At 40.4% G+C, this 18,908-nt stretch overlaps 1 protein-coding gene across 1 annotated transcript; it reads left to right on the forward strand.

Moving 5' to 3' along the window:
* The first annotated feature begins 1,964 nt into the window (after positions 1-1,964).
* LOC131256991 (aquaporin NIP6-1-like) lies at positions 1,965-8,759 on the forward strand. The gene is made up of 5 exons (XM_058258131.1): positions 1,965-2,273; positions 3,077-3,301; positions 3,386-3,580; positions 4,357-4,418; positions 8,461-8,759. Exons 1-5 carry the CDS (start codon positions 2,052-2,054, stop codon positions 8,657-8,659), a joined length of 903 nt encoding a protein of 300 aa, XP_058114114.1. The 5' UTR covers positions 1,965-2,051; the 3' UTR covers positions 8,660-8,759.
* Positions 8,760-18,908: the final 10,149 nt, after the last annotated feature.

Consider the following 18,908-nt stretch of genomic DNA (forward strand, 5'->3'; position numbering starts at 1 on the left):
ATCTACTTAGAAGTTGTACAAGTGGAATATATTAACAAAGGAACCACCGTTCACTATCACAGTCCGAATGTCATATTGGTTGGACAATCATAACTTCCTAATTGAGGATGCATGTTCATTGAAATGGGACCGTTGGATATTTTTAATTTTTAACCGTCCGATAAGTGTCCACCAATCCAGTATTCATTTGAAAAGATGGGATTAATCTTTGGTTCATGATATATGGGACCCACAGTTTAAAATTGTCTGCAGGTTCTTAGTAATTTCGAAGTGCTTGTGTACCATCCATCGTACTCCACTGGAGTACTGGTGTGTGTCTTTGGCAATCTTTGCTGGTAATAAATCTATGGTTTGAAAACCTGCCACTTGTGCAGGGAATCTGTACCATGAAAACAGTAGTACCTGCCATCAAGATCACCCTCTACGAAAACAAGGCTGGTTCACCCACTAAGTGGGCCACACCTGTGTGTTTAGCGGACCGTTGGTTTTCCATCATTTCTAAAGTGTAGACCAGTCTGATTTTTGTGCCAGGTGATCTTTAACATGGACCTATCGATTTCATGGTACGGATGTTCCACCCAAATAGCATGTTGGCAGGGGCAGAAATGGTACGCACCACAATACCATTTGGGTGAACATGCCGGTCTATGAGCTACGGACCCAAGTCCCGCCCAGCGGCCTGCAAGCATGGGTCTGAGTCGACTCGGACTCAGGTTGACCCAAACCATGTTAAAAAGAGAAATGTTCACATACAGCCTTCTCTCTCTCTCTCTCTCTAACCAATCTGTCATATATGAAGGATATCCAAACCATGCAAAAGGTAGGCCACAAAATAATGATCACCTCATACGGAAATCAGGCCGATCCACTTATCAGGTGGGACACAAAATTGAAATCAACGGACAGCCAATGGCATGACTCAATGCATATGTTGGTCCCACCCAATGATGGAAGAAACCTGGTTTCATGCCAAGTGATCTTCATGGTGGTGCCCACGTTTTGGACGGGTAGGATTTCCCACAAGTGACATATTAGCAGGAGAGAAAGGTGTGCATGCTAAAATTCACATACATGGGCTGTATGTGATCATTTCTCAATTAAAAATAATTAATTTAATTGTAAGATTAGTCCTTGTTAAGTATTAAGTAATTACTAACAGCTGACTTAAAAATGACATCACCCTTGATTCACCCATGAGAGAGAGAGAGAGAGAGAGAGAGAGAGAGAGAGAGAGGACCATGATCAGTTTTCCATGAAACAACCATAACCCTTCTTTTGACAATTTGAGAGCAAATGGGCAACATAGAGAGAGTGGGCTAATCTACAACGGTGAAAGACAAACATTGAGTGTGGCCAACCCAGGAAAGCATGTCTGAATCTAAAAACAACCCCATTTCAAACTCCCAAATGTAAAAGCTTCCAAAAACAAAGCCCCACCAAGCACTTCCACCCCCTCTTCAATCCTCCTCCTCCACCTTTTTCCACATACACATAATTTCAATCCTCACCACTACTATTCTCTTTCCATTCTGGTACTTTCCAGTCAAGGGGGCTGAACTACATGTGCATTTCCCAACTTTTCACCGTACACTATATATAAACCGTGCATCGATCCAAACCGTCCAAATCGTGGGTCTCAATCATCTATGGATCATGTTCAGAAATTACACTGATCCGGTAATCCAAACTTTCCATTTGGTTTCCATCATATCCATGGTTGAAAATCAACAGACAATAACACATAGTTAAGGTAATCCAACGAGTTTTGGCCTATGTTCCATCTAGAATAAGGCCCAAGATTTGGGTGGTCTAGATTGACTTACACTAATGCTATGTCTGCTGTAGAAGAGTCAGCACTATCTAAGAATAGGCCAGAAACGCAATTAGTATTCTACCCCTCAAGTCAAACACTCACCTCCTCACACATTACAAGTATATATAAAGAGATCTCCCTCCAAACCAAAAAAACAGAGGAGAAGAGTCCCAAGTAATAGAAAATCCCAACCTTGTTTTTTGGGTTCTTCCTCACTCTCTTCATCCCAATTGAAGTGATGGTGGACACTGAGGATGTTCCATCAGCACCATCCACTCCTGTGACCCCAGGTACTCCTGGGGCCCCACTCTTTGGTGGTTTCAAGGCAGAGAGGAGTGTAAATGGTAGAAGGTCCCTTCTCAAAAGCTGCAAGTGTTTTAGTGATGCATGGGCAATGGAAGAAGGAAGCCTCGGCACCGCCTGCGCATTGCCGCCCTCTCAGATCTCACTTGCAAGAAAGGTGAGTGCAAAAGAGTTCTATAACATGGGTGGCCCGTTGTAGAACTCAGCGATCTAAAACAAGTTTCTAAACACTATTTGCATTTGGGTTGATTTTTCTAAGTGTCTATCTCTAATAAATTTCCATTTCCGAATGATCTGATCGATGGCTTAGATCCTTCATTCGCACCATAGAATTGTTTATAGCTTTTCTTAATATAAACATGTTATGTGATTTCAAATCAGTGGGCCATGTGAATCTATTGGTATACCGAATTCTCCCACCACTGATTCAACTTCCTCTTGGGGCCATGACAAATGAATGGTTTAGATCTTCTACTCATGTTGTAGAGTTGTCATTATATGTATGCTTTAATCTTGAATTACTGAGTGTCATCGAAACTTAACCTTGGATGACATCGAAGTGTATTGGGTGTCATCAAAACTTAACATTTCGATGACATCAAACGATTCGGCGCTTCCGCAGTCCCCCACCACTGGGTTCATCAGATCCTCTAACATGGGCGAGACTCTCCGGATTCCTGGCCATTGATCAGGTCGGGCCGGTGGTGAACATTCCTCATCCCAAATTTCAGGTCTGTCTGATCATCAAGTTGGCCACAAGTATATGGAAAGAAGATGGAATAATGTACAGATGTGGCCCACCTGATAATTGACCATCCAAAATTTTGTACTAGGGCATATTTATTGTGTGCCCCACCTGAAGAATGGGCAGAGTCTCTCACACATGTAGCATGTTGTCATGAATTTTCTGAAGTGAAAACTGACCCATGTCTCTGTGTTGTTGGGTGATGGTGAAATCAGGTGGGTGCAGAATTCATTGGCACACTGATACTCATCTTTGCAGGGGCAGCAACAGGCATTGTGAATCAGAAGACACAAGGGTCAGTTACGCTTCTTGGGTTAGCTGCCTCCACTGGCATAGCTGTGATGATAGTCATACTCTCAGTTGGCCACATCTCTGGGGCCCACCTCAACCCATCAGTGACCATTGCCTTTGCAGCTCTCAGGCACTTCCCATGGAAACAGGTACAACCAACTACTATACCTGTCTCTCTCTCATATGGGTTCTTCTAGAAGGTTCTAGAATAACATGTGGGCCCCACTTTGCAGGTGCCCGTGTACATTGGTGCACAGGTGGTGGCTTCCATCTGTGCTGCATTTGCACTCAAGGGGATATTTCATCCGTTCATGGGGGGAGGGGTGACTGTCCCCACAGGAAGCTACGGCCAGGCCTTTGCTTTGGAGTTCATCGTCACCTTCAATCTCATGTTTGTGGTCACTGCAGTTGCCACTGACACAAGAGCTGTGAGTGTGTGCCTTTTGTAATTCTAACTATATAGTAGACTCTCGCACGTGGCAACATGACACCCGCGTGCGAGATCCAAGCTGATGGCCTGAAATTCCTCCTTATGTAAGTCTGTTGTATGAAAATTCAGGCTGAATCGTTCATTAGGTGGTCCACACGTGTATGAAAGAAATGGACGGTTCAGATGTTGACCAAAGGTCAGCCCACCTGGTGATCATATCGACCTGATTTTTTTTTTTCACAGAAGGCCTCTTTACATGATGGCCCTGCCTAATGAACAGCTTGTATTTGCACACATGCGACAAGTTTCCACGTGTGGGAAGCGAGGGCCAAGAGATGCAGTAACCTTTTTTCGTTGTAGAACGCCTAGTGTGGCGCCCGACGTCTTATTTATATTCCATCCAATCCAATCACAAGCATCAGGGTATATGTACAGATAAAAAAGAATCCATTAACAAACTCAGGTGGGCAACACTACTTGTTTTAAAGGTTTTAGGCATGATTTTATATGCAATGGTCCATCTGATTTTGTAATTGGCCAGAATTTTATCCCTAAGTAGAACATGCGGGTTTTCGCATGATGAACGGATTAGATTTCGTGCTCACATCATGGTGGGCTCATCACCGCTTCGAGAGTTGGATTGTTCTAAAACATTGCAGAGGAGCCGGTCTCTTCACGTGTTGGATGTTTGGGTGGCATTATTGTAATTGATATAAAGATAAGGGATTTTTGGTAATTATACGTGTTCATGCTGGTATGTCTACGTCCATGCAGTTAGGTGAGCTGGCAGGGATTGCAGTGGGGGGTACTGTAATGCTCAACAACCTCATCGCCGGGTAAGGAATTGAATTTCCCTTTTTACCCTTGGCGAAATTAGAAATTACACTTAAATCGCTGTGTATGAACTCATAGGATCGTTTGGGCTTGCATTTTCTTACACGTGGCTAACATGTAACAAATCCAAACCTATCAACAGGTAGGGTCCACATTGAATGGGGTCTACCTCAAAAACAGACTGATTTGATGGTCCTGATCATTCTATTAAGGACTTTTGAGGAAAGAAAATAGATGGTCATAAAAGGTCGAATAGTGGTCTTTTGACTGTCCATTTTCTGCTAAGACATCATCCAATCCATGGGCTGTGATTGTCCAATAAATGAGAACTTAGGGTATGGATCGTCCATGGCAGGTCCTATATCATGGTCCATCTAGATATTATACATGTTTGCTACCTAAAAGCAAGATTCTCGGATCCTTACTTTTGCTCCGGTGGCAGACTCTCAGGAGTTTCAACATCCGGTCAAGGGTTCATCCATATGTGGTGAAATCCCACTAAGGCGTACCCCCGTTTTTCAGAAAATCCTAAAGCAGATAAGAGTTGAAGGATGTGAATGTCTTTCCGAGAAAGAGAGCCAATTTTTCCCGGAAACGGATTGGCTGTTCCCCTGCCCCCCCCCCCCAATGGCTGATGGTAGGTGCTCTGTGGGTCTTACCATGATGTATGTGTTTCATCCATGCTGTTCATTTATTTTTCTATATCATTTTATGGTACGGGACCAAAAATGAGGTATATCCCAATTTCAAGTGGACCACATTATAGGAAATAGTGTTGAATGAATATCAACCATTAAAAACTTTTTGGGGCTATAAAAGTTTTGGATCAAGCTGATATTTGTTTTTTTTCCCTTCATCTGGTTCTATATGACCTAATAAATAGACTGGATGTCTTCATCTGGTTCGGTATGACCTAATAAATAGACTAGATGTCAAATAAACAGTACAATGTGCCTTAGGAGGATTTTAATGGTGGATATCTAATCACTATTGTTTTCCTGTAGTGTGGTCCACCTGAGATTTATATCCTTCTAATTTTTGGGGTCAAGCCCTAAAATGATATGTAAAAATGGATGAACACATACATCATCGTGGGGCCCACAGAGCACCGACCATAAGCCACCGGGTCGGTGGCAGGGGGAGTAGCCAATCCGTTTACATTTTTTCCCGCTTAAACATCATATATAGGGAGAATATTGGATCCGTGCAAAACGGTGGGCCACATATGATGATCACCTGATACGAAATCAGGCCGATCCACTTGTCGAGAGGGATTGTCAAAATCAATGGGCTGAAAGTGGATGACTCAGCATGCTGGTGTGTCCCACCCAATGCGTGGATCGATCCGATTTTCATTTCAGGTGGTGATTGGTGCGGGACCCCTTTTATCATGGATTGGATGTTCTACACATGTGACATGCTGGAGGGAAAAAAGACAACTGTATCTAACCATTTCTTTCTCTCTATCACTTTATTTTTTTCTCCCCTCTGGAATAGTCCTAGCCATCCAATTGGAGATCTTCAAACGGCAAGTTACAGAGATACACTTGCTATGACGGTTGGTGGTCCACACAATTTATGGGTTCCTAGTGGTGGTCCTCACGCCCTACGACCGTTTCACCAAGAAGTACATTTCATGTGTAAAAATTAAAAAAGAAAAAAAGAAAGAAAGAAATAAAACAGACAGCTTAACGAAGAATGTGATGTATGGGTCCCACAATGATGTGTGAATGGGCATCCAATCCGTCCATCATTTCTACCACCTTATCTTCTCCATGGTGCCCCAAAAGTCACGCCGGCCCAAAAATCTGAGTGGACAAGACCTAGGTAACAGTTGGGATGTGGATGCCCACCATTAAAAACCTTCCATTAATTGTATGGGGCCACTGTCTATGCCATCCAATCTGTTCAGAAGATGACATCTAATTAAAACTAGGCCACTCTAAACATAGGCCACACCATGCAATTTTGGAGGTTTAAGGCATGGTTTTACTTGATGTGGCCCACTTGATTTTTGGATCCACATCACTTTTGGGCTCCAAGGAGAGTATGAGGGGCTCACATGATACCTGAATTGGATATATTAACAGGTCACCGTGGGGCCTACACTTCTTGTTAACTAATTAATCATATTTAAAAGAGTTATTATTATTTTTTTAACACACCCATCTAACCCATATAAACATCCCTTGATTTCAGTGTTGAAACAGAGTCAATCCTGAGTTTACTAGAATACATCACATGTCTTGCAATATCATATACATGGGGTCTTTATCCTTTGAATATGAGCCATTTTACAATGATCTGGATCATTTATGTGACAGTTCTCATTTTGCATGGTGAACACTTATCCTTTAAGTATGCATTATCTACGATAATGCAGACTATTTATATGATGGGTCTTACTTTTTGTGGCGGTTGCTTATCCTTAGAATATGGGTTATCTTACAATGATTTTGGCCATTTAGATATTGTGGGTTTCGCTTTGCATGGTGGACACTTATCATTTAAATATGAGTCATTTACAAGATCTAAGATCATTTGTCTGACTTTGCATGGTGGATATATACTTATCCTTAGAATATGGGTTATTTTATAGACCATATATATGACAGGTCTAACTTTGCATGGTGTACACTTATCCTTTGAATATGAGTCATTTACAAGATCCAAACCATTTGTCTCACCTTGCATGGAAGAGACTTATCCTTTGAATATGGGTTATATCTTACAATGATTTAGACCATTTGTATGGTGGGTTTCACTTTGCATGGTGGACACTGATCATTTGAATATGAGTCATTTACAAGATCCAGACCATTTATCTCACTTTGCAGGGTGGATACTTATCCTAAAGAATATGAGTTATTTTACAATTATCCAGACCATTTATATGATGGGTCTAACTTTGTTATTCTTTCAATATTGGTCATTTATAAAATCCAAACCATTTGTCTCACCTTGCATGGTAGACACTTATCCTTTAAATGATTCAGACCATTTGTCTCACTTTGCATGGTGGATAGATAAGAGCCTGTTCATTCACTTTCCCCAAATTCCTACCCAATCTCCTCCATGATGCCCATCAGTGGCTGAACATTCCCAAAAGGACCACCTTCCTCCATCCTCTGTCACCAGTAAGTGGTGAGTTTTCTTTTTATCTCGTAGGTACCTCTTGTATTCTGGGTTTCACTTTGTATGGACACTTATATGAGTCATTTACAAGATCCGGACAATTTGTCTCACTTTGTATGGTGGACACTTATCCTTTAAATATGCCTTGTCCGATTGTCTTACAATGATCCAGACCATTTACATGATGGATCTCACATTGCATGGTGGATACTAATTCCTTGAATATGGGTTATCTTACAATGATCATATGATGGGTTTCACTTTGCATGGCGAAGACATATCCATACTTTGAATATGGGTCATTTACAAGATTTAGACCATTTGTCTCACTTTGCATGGTGGACACGTATCCTTTGAATATGCCTCATCTTATAATAATCTAGACCATTTACATGACAGGTCTTACTTATCCTTTGAATATGAGTTATCTTATAATGATAAAAACCATTTATATGATAGGTCTCACTTTGCATGTTGGACACTTATTCTTTGAATGTGGGTCATTTACAAGGTCCATACCATTTATATGATGGGTCTCGCTTTGCAAGGTAGATGCTAATATAAATAAAACCTCCTGAGTCAGATCACTTGACGCTTTGATAATGTATATTTTAAGCTTTGAAGATGAATAACCAACATAACTTAGTATGATTAATTAAAGGATTGAAATACTCAACATAGATTTTTTATTTTTCTTTTTATTTTTATTTTTGCCATATCCATGAAGGAGAGCCCTATAACAAAAATGGTTTGAGTCAGTGACAAAAAATCAAATTCCAACCTCTAAAGTCCGAACATATCCTACTGTAATATAGGGATGCATTCTAGCAAAACCTCTAGAAGAATAATCTCATCATTCTAATATTAAAACCGTCATCTCATGGCTTCTCTTCATGTTGTGATGCGTAGGGAAAGCACTGGAGCTTCCATGAACCCAGTAAGGACTCTGGGGCCAGCCATAGCTGCAAACAACTACAAGGCCATTTGGGTGTACTTCACAGCCCCTGTTCTTGGCGCACTCTGCGGGGCAGGTGCCTACTCAGCTGTCAAACTGCCAGAAGATGAAACTCATGAAAGGCCATCAGTGGTACGGAGCTTCAGACGGTGATGAGGGCATTGAAATGCTCTCCCCTTTATAAGTTAATAATTAAAGGATGGTTGAAAGATAACGCAGTTGTCCTCAGAAATAAAGGCAAAGAACACTAAAATATATATATATAGTTTGCAAGGATTACATGTGCACCTATATGTTATAGACAAATTATCGCTACGAAGCCATATATGTAAACTTTCAATTCATCCATTTCTTCCTTGCCAACGTGTCGCAGTTGTAGAATATCCCACCTTTGAAAAGGTGGGCTACACCAAGATGATCACCTGATATGAAAATCATGAGGATCCACCTCCAAGAGGGACCCAGTCAAAATCATTAGACAGTTGCTTGTGTGACTTATCTAATAAGTTGATTAACCTGCTTGTGTGACTTATCTAATAAGTTGATTAACCTGATTTTCCTACCAACTGATCATCATAGCTAGTGCGGCCCACCTTTCTTAAGGATGACAAATTCTACATATGTGGCATGTTGGCATGAAAGAAATGGCTATGATCAAAGCCTGGTGTGTGATCATATCTCATAAATAAAATTAAGGGAGTGATATCTAGACCCTCCTTTCTTCACATCCATCCTTCTTATTCTTGGTGTTAGAATAGTCCATTTCAAGCCTATTATAATACCATAAGGGCGTGTTTGGATTCACGTTTGCGGTGTACAGTATTGTATTCAGGTATTGTTCACATATACATTGGGTAATTTTCAGAATACATCCATCACAAACATGCCTCAGCCCAATGTTTGAATAGGAGGTATTGTCCTAGCATGTATACAGTTTCTTGTACAGATCAATGTTTGGAAATGATGTATAAGGGCCACACATCATATATGCATGTAAATATTAGTAGTTTGTGTAATACTGTGGCAATTTGTAAACTCTCATACATTCTATCCCAGGCGGGGCCCAATGTGGTTGTTGTGAATAATCCTAGCCGTGTATCATGTTATGATTGAATAATCATGACCGTTCATCCATTGTAAAACATGGATTAATGACGTCATTAACGGTATTGATGTCATCAAAAACTTATAAATTGTCCTTCAGTCCTACAACTCACGTAAACAGCAGAATAATCATGACTGTCCATCCATCGTCCCCAACTTGGATTAACGGTACATCCAAGTATAAAAAATGACGCATATCCTGAAGATCTCCTACACGGCATAGGAGGACAATGAAAACGGGCTCCACTGCAAATGGTGCCGTGAAACAGCAGAAAAAATTACCGTGGGCCCCACTTGATGCACCAGCCATTTTAAATTTCTTTGAAAGTGTTCAGCAAATGTGGGTCCACAAAGGGCATCGGATTATCCACCTGATCTGAAATGCTAATAATATAATACATACATACATCATCAAAAGAATATGTGATCTGATTATCCTCCTAATCCGAAAGTCTTACAAAAATAAAATGCCACACTGTTAACATCATCTAGACCAACGATATATTTATATAAAGAAAAAAGGAAAAAAAAGTCCATCATGCTGACTCTCGCATAGAACTACAACCACTCTCATATAAAACTACAACCAAAAGATCAATCTCAATGCCTCATAGAAAATCAGCATTCCAAGCAGCAAATGAAGCACCGGATGGATGCACGGTTCGTTCCTATCCCCAGCAACAGCCACCCTCTCAGGCCTACCATCTTCCTCGCCAGACATGCTGTCGATTACGATTCGATCAGCAATAACACCTGCACAAGTCCCACTGTCCTTCATACGATGAGATGCAGAGCCTCTTTCAACTGTATTTGGCATTCCTGCAGCACGATCGAAGACTGTTGCCTAAATTATAAAGTACACAAAAAAGAAATTATGTTCATCCCAGTAATAAGAAACTTGTAAAACTCAATTCCTAAAGTATGAAATTTACTTACATACGTATGAATTCTATTTGAGACTTAATAACCAACCTGAAACTGATTCCACGTGTTCATCACATCTCCTAATGTCGTGAAGGACTTGTGTTTGCAACTACTGTATCCATGAACCTGAGCATTGCAATCCTCCCATGTCGTATATATTCCGGGTTTCCTCCCCACAAAGACCATGTAATACTTGTGCTTCATTTTGCTGCAATAGGTGCTCAACAAGTTATTGGCAGGCTTATCGGTGTAAACAACAACCTGCAATTTATGATGATGTCTCTTTTTATATAATCTCCATATTACCTTTCTAACGAAGATGTCGTTAACAAGTTACGATTCTTGAACCTTAAGCTTTATCAAATGATTACTTCAACTAACCTGAAATATAGAAAGGAACTGATCAATGCTACCAAGATGGTTCATATTCATTCATTGCAACAAACCTGTCAAATCACTTGCTTACCTATCTATACCTAGCCTTGCTAGGCATCTAGTCTGGTTTGAGTATTTTGGGTTCTGAACTGTGTTTGGGCATGTCTGGGCAAGATTTCAGCTGTTCATCAACAGGTGGGTGTGGTCATTAGGTGTGCCATGTTTATGAAGAAAATGGATAGCTATAAATACTTGATCAGTTGTAACGCCCTGAAATTCGGGGGTCGAGCATAACTCAGCTCCCGAGTTCCAAAACATCACTTATGCAACATATTTAATAATGAATGTATGTTGACTGTATTAGTGCATAAAACATGGAATAAATTAAGCCAAAACACAGATATGATTCAGGGACAAGTGAATAAAGCAAGCGGAAGACTCATAGTAAAATGTGTACAAGTGTAAATCCTTGAATTACATATACAACCAGATCGTGTAAAAGTGTTATTTATCAAAATTTAAGTATCAAGTTACATCATTTCAGTCCCAAAAGAAATCCCATAATCAGACAGAGGCTCGCTAGAACCCGTCTCAAAACTGCATATAAGAGAAGGCAGCCTCGTCGTCATCCGGCTCCCGCTCTGCCTTAGACGTCGCATCCACATCTGCAACATCAGGGCCTAAGACAGAGTCTGGTAGGTGTGTAACACCGCCCCAGAAACGTGGGAGTGAGTGATCAACTCAGTGGAACAATAAGGCACTAGTTAACATGTTATCAGTTCAATCAAACAGTAATGATAAAGCAGGATAAGTAATTAAATCCTAAGTACTCTTGTTAATGCAAGTATGAATGCAATATGATGCGTGCCCTCATGCGTACACCCTCAGCGTCTTCATCTTACGTTACGCATGACATCGCCTCAAAGTGCGCCACATCTACAAAGCACATGCAAATGCGGTGCATGGATATGATTACCAAGTTGTTATTAGTCCATTTCACATAACAGGATTGGGAAGCTAAGATACCTTCCTCATATCACCATCCAAACAGTGATCCATACTAGGGTCGTCAATCCTAGATATCTCATACGATCATATAGTTGAGGTCGTAGCAAAGGGCTCGTCACCAATCAATGCACGTCTTTCATGCCCTTACTACCACAGATCGGCTCGTCACCTCCTTGTGGTATCCAGGTATGCTCGAGGTCACTACAAAGGGCTCGTCACCAATCAATGTAGGCCGACAGCACGAATATAGTGTCCCATACCACCATAATCGGCTCACGAGTTAAGTTGCTCACTGGTCACTACGGGGAGGCTCGTCACCCCAGCGTAGGCCGATAGCTCGACCACGGTGTCCCATACCACCATGTCCGGCTCATGAGTCTTAGCGGATCAGGTACCATGGTTATTAGGATTTTCCTGGTAAGTTCGGTACCCTAGATTCAAGTAGTAGCGTCCATACATGGTTAACATACATCGGACAATCGGGTTACTTGACGAACTCGACTAGCACGAGCGCACGTCGAATTGAGCGACATAGAGTGCGCAAACACTCCGCGTGGCCAAACCACTGCCGACAACTCTAATACGACTCGGGTTCATCTAATACGTCTTACGTGGCGAAAGCAATCTCAACCACGACTCATAGGGTCAATTACCGATTTCCTGGACTAAGGCATAGTCCCAAACACCGTACACAACTACAGATATTCATATGGAATGTAAAGCAGTAATGGATCAATAGCTCAAATCATGGTACATACACATCTGAAGAATATCAACTTAACATAAATGTAAGCATAGGAGATGCTTGAATTTAAATAACTTGGAATGTAACTGCATAAAGGAAAACATGCGCATCCATAGGAGTATTGAGAATCACTTCTCAACGCCCGCAACAAGTGTAATAAGTTACACTTAGATCATTCATGCATTTCTACAAACACTTAGCATACATGGAACAACATACATGACGCATGTTGAAATACATGCACTTAGACAATTCCTTTTATCAAGGAGTTGTCATACATGCATCTAGCATACATACATGACAAATAATCATGGCAAACACAAGTGCGTATTTTATACATATACGGTACTTTATAAATACACTTAGAATACACATATCTCAATATAGCACATGCATATCAGGAAAGCAATGTAAACACAACATTTGGCATGTGAAATCTCACCCATAGCAAGAATAAATCACTAACTGGGATTGAAAGCCTTGAAAATCATAACCTATACACTTAAAGTCCGCACCTTAAGCGAAGAAGGAACCGCCGAGCTGATTTAGACGAGTTGTCTTCGTCAACGGCGCTAGAATACCCTAAAATAAGGATAGAAATGAGATACAACAACACCAAGTCTAATCTAAGCTCTAACACAGGTTAGGGTTAGGTTAACTTACCCCAAAGGAACTCAGAATCGTTAGAAGAACGATTCAAAGGGAAGGTTCGAAGATGAAGAAGAACAAGGAAGAATCAAGATGATTCACCAACTTATCTCTCTCACTTACTCTCTCTTTTCCACTCTCTTTCCAAGCTAGGGTTAGAGAAAATTCGTATGGAAATGAGAGCTAGGGTTTAAGGACTATATATAGGCCTTAAAATGATGGAAATAACCCCAGGGTCAAGGTATACTTAGGTTATAACCAAAGCACGCCTTTCTCGATCCAATGAAGCACTTCTGGTGGGCCTATAACCACGAAAGGTCGGACTTAAGCTCATTGACCATGGATCTAGGTCAAGCTGAGATTTTATACCGACCGGCTCTTCAGATCAGCCGTGGCGGACCACACTCAATTCAACGGTCACGGAAACTCGATCAGGTCCACAAGCACTAGGATATGCCTGGGCCAACCATCCTGATCAGAGGGTGAAATTGGGTCAGAATCCAACGGTCAGAATGCTTAAAATCGTCGCGCAAGCACCATCAGATTTCAATAAAAGCTTAATAAATTCCAACCGTTCTCACACTCTTCACTCCGAACTCAAGCAAATCGACCCAGAACATCGGATCGACTTGATTTTCGAGGTGAAGATCAAGCCCAACTCGGTGACCGCAACAACCTAAGATCATCGCCATCGGACTTTCGACGCGCAGTCCAGGTCCGATCCAGATCTTCCAAAAATTTCCCAGAACAACTGGATTTAGCGATGGATCCCAGATTTCAGAGTAACGTAGCGCTCACTAATCTACACGTTTTGAGCCATGCAGATACAATTTAAAGTGATTGATGCGGATTTCACAAGCAATCGAGTAAAGCGCTAATTACCCCAAAACAACTACTTAAGGAAAGATTAGCACAAAAAAAATTCCAAGGTCGTTACATCAGTGGACCACATTTGATGTGATGCCACATGATGATTGGATAGGCCATGGTGCATATGGTCAGACAATCTGCTTGATGAATAGCCTCAGAGAAATCTTGTACACAGGTGTGGGAAGTGTAGGACTTGAAATCTTACTCTTGAGTTCCACATCTGTCTGGTTTAATTCTGACGCAGGGATGGACGTGATGAAGATAACTACTCCGAATCCACGGAGCTTCTCTAGACTCCTCACAGAGACTTCTCGAATCCACAGGGAAAGAAAGTAGAAAATAGAAATAAATTCTAAGAAATTCGAAATTGATTAATTGATGCATAAAAACGAGTTCACAACCCTTTAAATAGGGGTACCAAGCAATGGGAAAGAAATCAAAATCAAACTACAACTCAAACTCCTAGAATCCGCGACTTACTATAAATAGTAAACTTACTATTTATAGACGGTTGTGATGTCTACTAGTGCACAAGGTTTTCAGCCAAAAATAGTAAGTGTCCTATTTGGCTTCACCAAACCGTTCTCTTAATTATTCTAAGCTCTTTTCACGTTGGGCGCAACTCCTAAAGCCCGACGGATGAAGAGTTATAATCAAACTAAAACTTACTATTTATAGTAAAAACGAAATTAAAACAGGGAAACGACCGTCGATCAAGGGGTTTTTTGCAATTCCGGGCTGTGCAACCTAGCGTAGCGGGGTTGGTTGGCTAAAGTAGCTCGTTCTATCCCAAAATCATATATTTGACGTTAGATAACTCATTCAGAAATGCAAGATACGCCCCGATTTAAGGTTCGATGGTCTGGATCACTTCTGTCGTCGATCGGCCCTTTTCTGATCCATCTTGGCCATGTAACTGTCCGCGACCCGCTCTACATCAAATTTAAGACAAATACGTATTATTACAGTATCCAATCAGAGTAATATACCTTAGCTGGATTCAGACATTTCTTGATACCAGTAGGAGTATTAGGAAAATTCAACATTTACAGTAACACCTTTTAGAAATTAAATAAAAGGGTTTGTCAAAAGAAGAAACATTACCAATAAAAATCAAATTTTACTGTAAGTGAAGCCATAGTAATTCACGTCAGTTACACATGACAAAGGTATATTAGTATAACTTTCAATTATAACTAGCAGAATCAATGTATAATCCAGGAATAAATTACGAACGTCAGGGGCGTATCAGAAAATAACTCATAAAATAGTGTTAATATAGAAGAACGAATACAAATAGTAATAATCTCATTGAAATAAAACTATTTTAAACTAATATATCAGTAAGACATAAAATCAATGATTGTCCTGGTCATTGTCTAAGTCCAATAACATAATAATCGGATTGAAATTGTGCTCCACTATCAATACTGTATCGGCAGATTGGTACAGAATTATTGTATAAGTCCACTGTTAGAACCTGCAAGCATTATCAACACTATATCATTCTATTATCGTATTTTCAAAATATAGTAGTCCAAAAGTACAACATCAGCAATGCTGCTCCAGCAGCAAATATATCATCCACAGTAGAATAAAGTTAACCAATCCCAACCGAGCCATCACAGACTCAAAAAAAATAGTTTCTACATCAAACCATCCAAAAAAAACTATCCTCCAAATGTAAACAGTTAAGTGATATCATAAAATATCTCCCATTTTCAATCCGTGCCACAACGAGGAAGGATAACCTTTTTCTATCGATTCCTTCTTGCGTTCATTACCCATCTTTATAAAATACATGCACTGACTAAATCAGACTGCAAGACCCTTGTAGCACGGAGTTGATCTTCATGGGAAAGACCATCCACCTCTTCTAAGATACCAAGCAACCGCTGAACGCGCGTCATACTTTTTCCCTGACCCAATGTAATGGTCAGGTTGTTCACGACTTCTGCTACTTCTCCCATCTTGTCGCCGATATGTTCACTCGGTCTACACTTCCTCCCACGGCTTATCTCACTCCCCTCTATGTGGCTATGACGAGAACCTGAAGTGGCTTCCATTAGGCTTTTATTAACATGCTTTGGACGATTTTCTACGAATCCATCACCACCACGAACTCAGGGAGGAGGCTCCGATCATCCTCGTCAGAGGATGAGAGATGTACTGTCTGGGAAGCCTCCTCATCTGAGTCATCGTCAGAGTTCAACTCGTCATGGCCGCGCCATTTTCCTGATATCAGAGAAGAATATTTCATACTAGCAAATTCACCGTGGGCACAATCATTGCCAAACATGAACGCAAGGTCGTCCCATCGTTCAATATATTTTCCTCGCACCCGTTTGGCGTAGGGGTGTGTCTGTACACACAAAGACAGAATATTTTCATCAATTTTATAAAATCAGATTCTACAAACTTGAAAAGCATTTATATGTGAAAATCATACCGCGATGTATCCATCCCATACATCCTCTGTAGTAAGAATCATCTTATATTGTTCGTCCCATCCAAAATCCGAGGCGTTGAGCATGTCCTTTATTGCCTAGTACAGACTCTTTAGGGTCCGCAAGCGATTAGAAATATGACAGTTCTCTAACAAAATGCCACCAGTATTGTAGATTACTTTAATCGTGGCCTTGTATACTTCGAGTTTAAACCTAACGTCACTTTTAAGTCCTAGGTTCACCTATTCCACTAACCCATCAACCAATGCGTTATCCATGTTGTCTGTCCATTGAAGTCTACTTACTTTACGTGAACTGCCTAAACTACGCCTTGGTTGGGATACACATTTTGGGGATGACCCTTTGCGGGATGACATATGCTTTTTCTTAGGAGTTCCAAGTAATTCAGTCAGTGAACTCGGGCACTAGTTTAAAGCAACAACCTTCTTTAAAGGTGATGACTCCATATCTTTCCTTCTTAGGTCCTTGATGGTGCTCCTTAGAAAATTCATAGAACCTACAAACAGAAAATGTAAATAGAGATATAACAGACACAACTAAGTGATGCAGTATAGTAACGAGTCATATCCAGACATAATAACATTCAACACGAATAATAAACATAGTATCCTAAACATGGTGAAAATATGTGAAAATATTCACGCTTTCAACTAAGCGAATCATTACATAAACCAGGAAACTTAAGTCCGTTGACTTGTCCGTGGAAGACTGTCATTCCACATTCTCTCAGAAATCTCGTCTCTCTTCCTTGTCCACTCATCATGTGCGCGATCCGTCAATTGAGTTAACGCTTGTCCTTCATCTACTGTAGTTACATCTATAAGGGATGGCGAAACATCCTCTGTACTGTCCCCACTGTCCTCAACTACCTCAACTAGTCCATTATCACCACTAACACGAATAAAATTATGAAGGACACAACAAGCTATAACAATTTTCACTTGTGTTATAAACTTAGACTGAGGAGGAGTACGTAGAATTGAAAATTAGTTTTTTAAAAGGTCAAATGAACGCTTTATGACATTTCGCAGTTGTGCATGACGATAATTGAAAAGTTCCTTTTTATTGGCAGGCTTCCTTCCGGTACGAAACTCGTTTAAGTGATATCGCACACCTCGATAGGGGGCCATAAATCCAGACAAATGTGCATATCTAGCATCAACGACATAATATTTTCCTACACAATTGCAAGATATGTTTCAGATATCTATCACATATAAATACCTACAGCAAAAACAATCACCCCTTATACGCAATTACCATGTGGAATAAGAAAACAGTCAGGGCGATGGGTTAGTGCATTTTGTAACACAAGAACATCAGAGTTAGATCCATCCCAACCAGCAAACACATATACAAATTTCATATCAAAAGTACATGCGACCAAAACATTCTGTGACAGAAATCCTTTTCTATTTATGAAAGTACAGGTTTTTTCTTTTGGCAAATAAGCCAAGATATGGGTACCATCAAGGGCCCTAATACAGTCCTACAATCAGAAGGGTGACATATGATCAGTTCATCCATTAAGTATTAAGTTATAATTTAGGAATTGCTCCAACATATCTTCAACTTTACCTAAAAGTTTGAACTCCACAAAGGGTTGTTGGATATTTTCTTAGGTGTGTGTAATTCAGGAAATGTCACGTACTCGGGATATAAACCGATTATAGCATCCAGTACTCTACTAAAGTGTCTGCTCACAGTCTCACTAGATCGTGTAAAACGATAACCAATCACATGATTACGTACGTTATGTCCGACAGTATGAAGAAACATTACAACCTGCTCCCCCATGCTACATTTCCTGTTATCGGAAAGTAGTTTTCGATCCCTCAACAGCGAACATAATTCAAAAAAATTGTCCCTGCCCATCTTCAGCTGCGCAAGACACTCAATATCATTCTTAAGTATAATTCGGCTTATGAATCTATCCCTCTCAATGCGACTTTCATTGGGTTTAGCCTTTATACAATAACGACGATAATATTCAGCCGCTTGCATTACACTTACTGAAGCTGCAATAGCTATTATTGCAGCGGCTATTTCTCTCTCATTCCAATCACTGCTAGATGAGCTATCATCGAAATTTTCTGCACTTTTGGAAGCCATTGCAATTTAAAGGGAATTTAAAAAATAATTTAAATGACAATTAGAAGAAACTGTAAATTTGACTTCTATATAAACATGTAAACATACTACAGCAAACAGTTACAATTACTGAGATTGATATCCTTCATGCTTTGGCGAATCAAGTAAA

The sequence above is a fragment of the Magnolia sinica genome, chromosome 9 (assembly GCF_029962835.1).
Source record: "Magnolia sinica isolate HGM2019 chromosome 9, MsV1, whole genome shotgun sequence".
Lineage (NCBI taxonomy): Eukaryota > Viridiplantae > Streptophyta > Magnoliopsida > Magnoliales > Magnoliaceae > Magnolia > Magnolia sinica.

What these genes read in the sequence shown, in the direction of transcription:
- LOC131256991 (XM_058258131.1), top strand. Translation starts at nt 2,052, where the DNA reads ATGGTGGACACTGAGGATGTTCCATCAGCACCATCCACTCCTGTGACC. An exon ending in GGCACTTCCCATGGAAACAG is followed by an intron (nt 3,302 to 3,385) that starts GTACAACCAACT and finishes CCCACTTTGCAG; the next exon opens with GTGCCCGTGTACATTGGTGC. An exon ending in CTCAACAACCTCATCGCCGG is followed by an intron (nt 4,419 to 8,460) that starts GTAAGGAATTGA and finishes TGTGATGCGTAG; the next exon opens with GGAAAGCACTGGAGCTTCCA.